Raw genomic sequence first — 8,864 nt, 5'->3', positions numbered from 1 at the left:
CCCGTGATGGATCTATAGACACATTTATGGATTGGGAAAGTTGGATGGATGTGAGAGGCACAGAGCCAGTGGCACGAATCCCCCGTGGTTTGTGGCTCTCCCAAATTTCCCAGCAGTAATGCAGACCAACACAGACTGCTGGGATGGGATTGGGAATAGGCTGGACAAGCCAAGAGAGAAGGTGCTTGAACAGGAATCAACACAGGGAAGAGGTGCAGGGAAAAGATGTCTGTCTGTCCCTCCTGAGTACATCCAGGTAGCTACAGCTCGAATCCAGGTGTGCTGGGAGCCCAGGAGTGGGGCAAGGCTGGAGGGGCCATATGGGGTCTGTTCTGAACAAGAAGCTCTTGTGTTTGTGTTTCTTGCGGGGAAGAACTCCTGCCTGGGCCTGAGGCAGCTCCAGGGCTCCACGTGTGTGTGAGGGACCATAAATAACGCGAGGCAGCGGCTGCCGTGTCTTTATATGGAAGAATCTGTGGTCGGGCAGAGACGCGGTTACGGAGGTGACATCTGGTGCTGATGTGCACTGAGGTGACTCTCTGCTGGTCACAGGGGTGACATCTGGCTGTGGGTGTGCACTGGGGTGACTCTGTGCTGGTCACAGAGGTGACATCTGGCTGTGGGTGTGCACTGGGGTGACTCTGTGCCCGCGCTGCAGAGGAACGTGCCGGTGTCGGGGGGTCTGGAATGCTGAGGGGCTCAGTGGAGGGGTCCTTGGGGCTTGTGTGTGCCCAGGGTGCTCCCAAGACTTCCTGCTCCCAGGGTCTCAGAACAGGGGTTTGGTGCTGGCTGGAGAATCATCACTTATTCCCAGGCAAAGCCGGGCCCCCCCTGCCCACCCCCTGGATAATAAATGGGAAAATGAGTGGAAACGGCCCTGGGACAGTCTGAATCTCACCCAATTCTGCAGCAAGGAGACTCAGCTGCCTGTTTCTGCCACAGATCAAAGCCCTCCTGTGTTATAAACTATGATTTTGCTCCATCAAAGCCACCGGAGCAACGTGGATCTGGTGGATGGAGCTCAGGAGTTCATTCTCATAGCAGCCCTGGTGTTTCCTGCCAGCTCCCCTCACGCTCAGCGGCTGCTCCAGAGCACTGGCAGGTGCTTCCGCAGGTGAAGCCACACTCCCAGCCCTCCCCCCAGCTCAGAGCAGAAGGGATTAAATTCCAGGACTCCTGGATGCTCCTCAGCTCTGCCAGGGTTAAATCCCAGGGCGCCTGGAAGCTCCCTGGCTCTGCCACGCGCTCATTAAATGAATTCAAACCAGACATTTATTTACTTTTGCCTGCATTTCTCCATCTGGGAAGCAGGGCAGTGAATCCCATCTCCCCAAGGCACACAGGAAGGGGAGTTGTCTGTCCCATGCCGGGATCCCTCAGGAAGGATGTCAGCTTGGGGCAGGTGGTGATGCTGCACGAAGAGAGCGTGGAGCAGAACTGCTCAGAGCTGAGCACGGGCTGAGGTGTGGGATGGGGAGGTTTCCAAAATTCAACCTAACAACAAAATCCCATCTGTACCCACACTTATTCCTCCAGGGAATCTGTGTGTTTTTCCAGTTGTCCGCCTAGGACCTGGGCTTGCAGGTCAGAGACCAGCCCTGATTTATTTAGTTTTGTCAGGAGAATTTGGGAATGCCCAGTGGGAGCCTGGGCTTCTCCCTGGCAGAGCCAAGTCTGGAGAGGAGAGGAAATGTAGTTTTTCGTCCCAGCTGATGGAAAACGCCAACAGGACGTCTGAGTGCTGCCCTTTGGAAGCTGTGGGACTTGTCTGACACCTCCTGAACCAGGAGCTCACCCCGTTCCCCCCCCGGCAGCCGAACTCCGGGAACTGACACCAAACCCCTTCGTTATTCAGCTCTGCGGAGACGATCTGCGGAGGGCTGAGCTCTGCTGAGCACAACACCACCTCCTAAGCCCACTTTTACATTCTTTCCCCTCCCTCTCCTCACGCCGGTCCCTCCCCCCGGCACATTTCTGGGAATTGTTCACCGTTCCTGGCCCGGCTTTGCCCCTGCCCGCGCCGGGAGCGGCGGCCGGGCCGAGGCACAGCCGGGCTCGGCGCTTCCTCGCAGGAAGCCGGGGGCTGCCAGGCGGCTCTGGGTGACGAGGGCGATGAGGAAACGCTTCTCTAGAGCCTTCCCTTGTTTGCTACCAAAGGCATCGGCTCAATTAGCACAAGAGCACTCGAGGAGCTGTTGCTCCTCGCCGCTCCCTGTTCCAGCTCGGCTCGTGCTGCTGGCAGGGGGGGCAGTGGGGGTGTGTTGGCACACTCGGTTCTGTGGCGCTCCACGGGGCGTGTTTGCCCTCGGTGAGCACTGCCATACGTGGTGGGATGGGATTTTGGGGAGGAATTCTGTCCCTTGCACACGTGTGTGCATCCCTGTCCCAGGGACAGCCTGGTCTCAGCCAGGTCTGCAGAGATGTCCATCCNTGTCCCAGGGACAGCCTGGTCTCAGCCAGGTCTGCAGAGATGTCCATCCTTGCACACATGTGTGTGCATCCCCATCCCAGGGACAGCCTGGTTTCAGCCAGGCCTGCAGAGATGTCCATCCTTGCACACACATGGGTGCATCCCTGTCCCAGGGACAGCCTGGTCTCAGCCAGGCCTGCAGGAAGCTCCGTCCCTTCCTGGGACAGAGCTGCTCAGCTGGAGGAAGTGAAACTTTGGTGGCAGCCCGTGAGGGGGAACTCGTGGGCCCTGAAACTGCCCATGTTTGGGTATTTGGCTCCACTGAGAGTCTGGAGGTTTCTGGTTACACCCTGAGCTGTGCCGTGACCTCCCGAGTGTCCCGTGGGTGTGTTACAGTGGGTGTCTTGTGATTTTCTGTACCTTCCGCATTTGTCCGTGTCCCATTAGGGAACTGCTAAGGCAAACCTCTGCCAAAAATCCCAGGCTGGAGTGACTGACCATCTGCCCTTCCCCTCTGTGCCTGGTTTAGCCCCAAAACACAGCCTTGCCCCGAGTCCAGGAGGTTTGGAGTCGCTGCAGGCTTGGTGAGGGAGGAAATCTGAACTCTCGTCAGTGAGACACCCAGGGGCAGTTAATTAACCCACACCAGGGACCCTCAACACCCAAGGACAGCTAATTACACACCTTTGGAAGCACAAATAGCTGGGACCTTCCAGAGCAGGGGTTTGGGTGCCATGGCTGGTGTTCTGACCCACCACGTGCCCGCAGACCCCCAGGGGCAGGGAATGCCAGGGCTGGGGTCCCTGAGCCCAACCCGGGCGGGCAGCAGCTGTGGGGGAAGGAGTGTGAGGAGTGTGAGGAGTGTGAGGAGTGTGAGGAATGCAGCTCCTCTCCTCGGATCCCAGCAGTGTCAGCAGTGCCGGCCCCAGCACAGCTGCCAGGGGGGTGCGGGGCTGGGTGGTCTCAAGGCTGCAGGGTCTAATGTCCCCTGCTGTAGGGCTGTGGGACACTTCAGTTCCTTCTCCGTGCCTCAGTTTCCCTTCTCTCAGCTGGCCACAGGCAGGAGCCAGGCAGAACCCCAGGGTGAAGCTGTTTTTCTGCCTCGAGCAGGTAGAACACGGCAGCTAAGCCAGCAGACAGCCAGGGCAGTGCCTGCTGGGGCTGATGCCCCTTAATCCTGCCCCTGAGCTGCCCCTCATGCCACCACCTCTCTCCTTTGGGCCTCGGGAGCCTCCCACAAAGGACAGAAGAGCTGGTGGTTCCTCTGGAGTTGCTTTTCACCTTCCTTCTCTCCAGTTTCCCTCTCTGCACACCGGGTGCTCTGTCACCTCAGTGTGGGAGGGGGATCAGCTGCCCACGCCCCCCCAGGGAGACTCCCACTGTCCATCCCCCCAGAATCGCTGCTGCTGACCGTCTTCCCCCAAGAATCCCACTGTGGGTGTTGCCAGTTCCCAGTTTTAAGGGTTTCATAAGGGGTCCCCCACACTCTGGTGGGAGCAGGGTCCCCTCCCCGTGCCCGAGCGCGGTGTCAGAGCCCCGGCACTTGTCATTCCGAGGTGTTTAAAGGACGAGCTGCACCTGCTGCAGGGTGTTTGCCCGAGCCAAAGGCCCCTGCTCCGTCCTGCAGCCTCCCTCCCTCGGGTGTTCCTGGGGGCAGGATGTTAAATCCCAGCTCCGGGAAGAGGGAGGAGGGAGGGGAGGGCCGGGGAAGCCCCAGTGACCTACATGGGTGAACATCTGGAGCCAGGGCTCCGGTCTCAGCCACGGGGCACAGCTGGGGGGCTCGGGGGGGGGGATTGGCCTTTCCTGCAGAAATGAGTCGGGCTGGATTCAGCCGGGATTCTTGGAAAGAGGTGGATTGCAGGATGGCAGTGGGAAGAGATCAAAGGCGATTAGCAGCACGGGGAGGATGCACAGCCAGACATGATCTGTTCTCACCCCCAGGCACAGGGGCTGTGTCACCAGCAGGAACCAGCTCCGGGGCGTCAGGAATGGCAGTGCCAGTGTCCCCTGGATCCTGGGGACACACCCAGGAGCAGAAGGAGAAGGACAGAGGGGAGCTGCAGTCATTAGGCAGGGCCAGATGGTCAGTTTTTCCCTGCCTCTGGTTAGGAAGCTGGTTTAGTCACCCTCTTTGATAAAATTCTATGGAAAAATCACGGGAAATTCCTTCAGTGCTTCCCAAAACTGGGGAGGAAATGTATGAAATGAGGTGGAGTCCTTTCAGGAAATCTGAGGGCTCAGACCTCACCACCATCTGCCTTCCTGGCACCTGAGTTACACACCCTCAGTCACCAATCCAGCCTGGAATGACCGGCTGGAGTCGGATTAAGCAGATGGATGTGGATTTGGGCCTGCTGCAGTGCTCTCTGTACTGGACATGCAAACCCGAGCTCTCTCCCACCCCAGTCCCCTAATTCCTCCTGTTTGCCATGGAAGAGCTGAGCTGCCCTGCCATAGGAATGGGATTGAGGATGGTACATTAGGAGGGTGATTAAGAGGAAGGGCTTTGCCATCTCCCCTTGGCTCCAAGTGTGCCCGAGGGATGGCACTGGCAGCTCAGGGGTCAGCACCCAGACCCCTGCCTGCCCCCCAGACCTCTGTCTGCCCCCTAGACCCCTGCCTGCCCTCCTGACCCCTGCCTGCCTCCCCAGGGCAGCTGCAGCCTCAGCAACCCTGTGTAAGTCCCATCTTTAAAGTGAGCCTCTGGACACCACCCCATTGCCGGGTGCCCATCCCACCATGGCAGTGCAGAGTGTTGGGGAACAGCCCTGGAAAGCAGGAGATCTTGTGAAGTGGTCACTCGAGGACCCTCTACAGGACACCAAGAAGTGGTTCTGTCAGTGAGGGCCGAGCCCCAGCACTCTGTTCCTTCTCAAAACCTTTCCCCGGCTGCTGAAGGTCTCGTGAGAGCCCGCCAGCCCCTGCCCTGGCTGGTGGGTTCTGCCCACAGCCCCCTCCCCAGGGCAGGGGCTCAGAGTTGTGTCAGCACTCTGGGAGCCACCCCCGGAGTCAGCTGCCAGCACAGAGTAAAAATAGGAAGTGCTAATCCTTATCCCTCTGACTCTCGTTCCGCCGTCTGCAGAGAATGATTGTCCCTTTGAACCAGAGATGAGGGTCCACCTCCTCCAGCACCTCCTGCCCCCACACCCTCCTGGCACACAGGACCCCCTCCTCACTGCTGGAGTAAATCCTGCTCGTTTTGAGGGTCCACAAAGCATGAACACTGTGTCTGATCACACCTGCACGGCCTTTCAGCCTGGTCCCAGTAACTTTGGGCAGAATTACTCTGCCCAGTAATTCTGAGGCAGGAATTAACCTGGGAAAGTGTGATTTTCATGCCATCCTTCCAAAGAGTCATGTTGAAATCCTGCTGGAGGGAGCAGCAGCCTCTCTGCCCGACACCTGCAAGGCTCTAATTTTCTTGCTGTCTTGCAGGTAAAAGATGAAAAAACCATACAGGAAATGTTCGACCTGAGTGACTACGAGAAATGTGAAGAGCTCAGGAAGTCCAAAAGTAGAAGCAAAAAGAACCACAGCAAATTTACCCTCGCCCACTCCAGGCAGCCTGGAAACACGGTACGTGGGCCTTGCCTGGACATGGGCTGCCTGAGAACCATTGGCTCTGGGGGTAGGCAGGGATGCAGGTGGTCCTGGTGGGGTGTAGGGAAAGGAGGGATGTGGATGGTCCTGGGGTTTGCTGTGTGTGGTGGAGCAGTGCCATTTGCAGGGCTGGAGGCTCAGGTCTCCTTTGCCTTCCCTGTGCAGGGGCTTCTCTGTAGGGGCTCTCTCTGGGCAGGGCCCGCATGAAAGCTTCTCTGTGTGAGTTCAGTCACTGGCACTGACCTGAATCCCCTCTTTTGTAGGCACCAAACCTGATCTTCCTGGCCGTGAGTCCGGAAGAGAAAGAGTCCTGGATTAACGCCCTCAACTCTGCGATCACACGCGCCAAAAACCGCATCTTGGACGAGGTGAGCGGCACTCGGGGCCGGGGCCCGGCTGCCCTGCTCAACCTTCACCTTGGGGGAAGGTTTGAGACTGCTGGGGAGCAGCAGCCCCTCTGACCCCTCTGTTCCTGGTGCAAAAAGGGGAGCAGAGCCGCTGGGATTTTATGGTCTGCACCCACACACAGCCACGGGCACGCAGAGTGGGCTCTCGGGAGGTCTGGGGTAGCGTGATCCTCCCAGCACCGATCACAAAGCCATGGCAAGGGACAGCCCACAAGGCTCTGTCCCCTGCCCAGCCCACCCTGGGGCCCAGCCTGGCCTGCACAGGGCTGGCAGGACAGCCTGGAAGGGTCACCCTGCCCGTGTCACCCTGCAGGTCACTGTGGAAGAGGACAGCTTCCTCGCCCACCCGACGCGCGACAGGGCCAAGATCCAGCACTCCCGGCGCCCTCCCACGCGGGGACACCTGATGGCTGTGGTAGGTACAACCAACCCCAGGGGAAATTCCCTTGGGAGTGTTCCACTCCCTGGCAAGGAGAGCTGGTGCTGCAGCTCCAGCCTGAGCTGAGGGTTGCCATCAGGGCAGCTCTGGGTCGCCAGCTCCTCTGCTCTCGTGGACCATTGCACTGTGCAAACCCTCTGGCAAAGTCCCAGTTTGGCATCACTGACACCTGCTCCCTCGGGTTCCTGCTGGGAACAGCCGGAGAGCTGCTCCTGGGCGAGCAGGGAGGGCTCGTGTGATTTGGGTCCGTGGACCTGCAGCTCAGCCAGAGCCTCACACCTGGGCCCTGGAGCAGAGAGCATCCCTGCTCCTTCTCTGTGCTGTGTACCCATGGTGTGGAGACCCTCGGAAGCGGGTGCAGCCGTTCCAGTGCCAACCCCCTCTGCTTTCTGCTCCTCCAGGCATCTACCTCAACCTCGGACGGCATGCTGACCCTCGACCTGATCCAGGAGGAAGACGCCTCTCCGGAGGATCACGGCACCTGCGAGGAGAGTTTCCGGGTGGATCTGGACAAGTCCATGGCACACCTCACTGCCGGGCGGCGCCGCTCCGACTCGGAGAACGCCAAGGCGCCAGAGAAAGGGCGGACGGGGAGCCTCCCGCGGCGGGAGGTGACCTCGTGGGACAGGGCCGGGCAGCGCAAGGACTCCTTTGACAAAGGGACCATGTACACGCCGCAGGTCCCCAAAAAGCTCTCGTACTCAGAAAAGAATAAATGTGCCTCCATGGAGGAGATCCTGTCCCGACGGGACTCTTCCGCGCACCGGGCGGTGCTGAGGAGGGGGCTGGAGGCTCAGTTTGCCTCGGCAGAGCCGGAGCAGCTGTCCCGGATACAGGAACTGGTTGCACTGAAACTGGAAAAAACTCAGGAACTGCTGACGGAGGTGAAGGGCTACGGGGAAGGCAAAAGAAAGACCAAGGACTCCAACACCAGCACCACCAGCACCACCACCACCACCTCTTCTTCCTCATCACCTTCCAAGTCGGACTCTGAAAGGATCCTGCAGGAATCTGAGAGGCTGCTGGGGGAGGCTTCCTCCACCTGGAGCCAAGCCAAGAGGGTGCTGCAGGAGATCAAAGAGCTGAGGGACCTGTACAAACAGTTTGAGCTGCAGCAGTCAGACTCGAAGCCCAAACAGAGCTCACAGTCGCAGTTCAGGAAGAGCATGATGTGAAGGCAAGCCTTGGGATGGGAGGGAGGGACCGGGGATGGCGGCTGTCTGGTCTGGGTTTTTTTTTTAATTATTATTATTTACGGTGTTCGAAAGAGTGAAAAGGTGCCTGTTCTCACCCAAATTTGCTTCTCAAAGCTTGGACCCTTCCTTTCCTCCAGCGCATCCCCTGATGAATCAACCCTGTGTTCCAATAAATCAGTTACAGTTTATACCTCCTTTGTAAGAGCTCCCTTTGCACCACAGGCCCCGGGTTGTGCAGTGCTCAGAGGGCAGGAGCGAGCACTGGCTCCCAGGAAGTGCCTGTGCCTGCCTGGAGCAGCCCATGGGGCGGAGGTTCTCGCCCTGGACGAGCCCTGGCATTGCTGCTCCCGTGTCTGGGCTGTGTCCCAAACTACCTGGAGGCTCATCTCAGAAATAAATGACACAAAAAGGTCATAAAAGGTGTCCATCCCCTCCAGTGCCTGGCAGTTTCCATTATCCAGGACATGAAGAGGCTGGAAGTCCAGGCTGGTCCCCAGCGTTACATGGGCAGCTCGTGGGGCTCTGTCTTGGCACAGTCCCTTGGAGAATTTGGGGTTGGCAGCTGTTACTTTGGGGTGCACACAGAACCTCTGGAAGGGCAGCAGGGATGCAATCCGTGTCCACCCTGATCCCTTCAGGCCATGGATGCCTCACAGACCCCCTTGGCCCCGAGCGATGGGAGGTAGCAGTGATGTGTCTTCCCTTCTGTGCAACCAGAGGATCAAAGCCTTGGATCTGACAGCCCACACAGGGGCTTGGGGGGCTTTGGGATTTTAAATTTCATTTCTCTTTTATTTTTTACCTTTTCT

General features: G+C 58.6%; 1 protein-coding gene across 1 annotated transcript in view; it reads left to right on the top strand.

Moving 5' to 3' along the window:
• Positions 1-8,474, top strand: part of PLEKHO1 (pleckstrin homology domain containing O1) — a 10,028-nt gene extending 1,554 nt beyond the window's left edge. Inside the window, exons 2-5 of the mRNA XM_018068262.3 lie at positions 5,849-5,989; positions 6,277-6,381; positions 6,734-6,835; positions 7,261-8,474. Coding sequence (XP_017923751.1) covers positions 5,876-5,989; positions 6,277-6,381; positions 6,734-6,835; positions 7,261-8,034 — 1,095 coding nt within the window. The 5' untranslated portion in view covers positions 5,849-5,875 and the 3' untranslated portion in view covers positions 8,035-8,474. The remainder of the gene's footprint in view (positions 1-5,848; positions 5,990-6,276; positions 6,382-6,733; positions 6,836-7,260) is intronic.
• Positions 8,475-8,864: the final 390 nt, after the last annotated feature.

Source organism: Manacus vitellinus, unplaced genomic scaffold, assembly GCF_001715985.3.
Source record: "Manacus vitellinus isolate BGI_N305 unplaced genomic scaffold, ASM171598v3 scaffold_134_pilon, whole genome shotgun sequence".
Taxonomy (NCBI): domain Eukaryota; kingdom Metazoa; phylum Chordata; class Aves; order Passeriformes; family Pipridae; genus Manacus; species Manacus vitellinus.
This window is presented reverse-complemented; position numbering and strand designations above follow the sequence as displayed.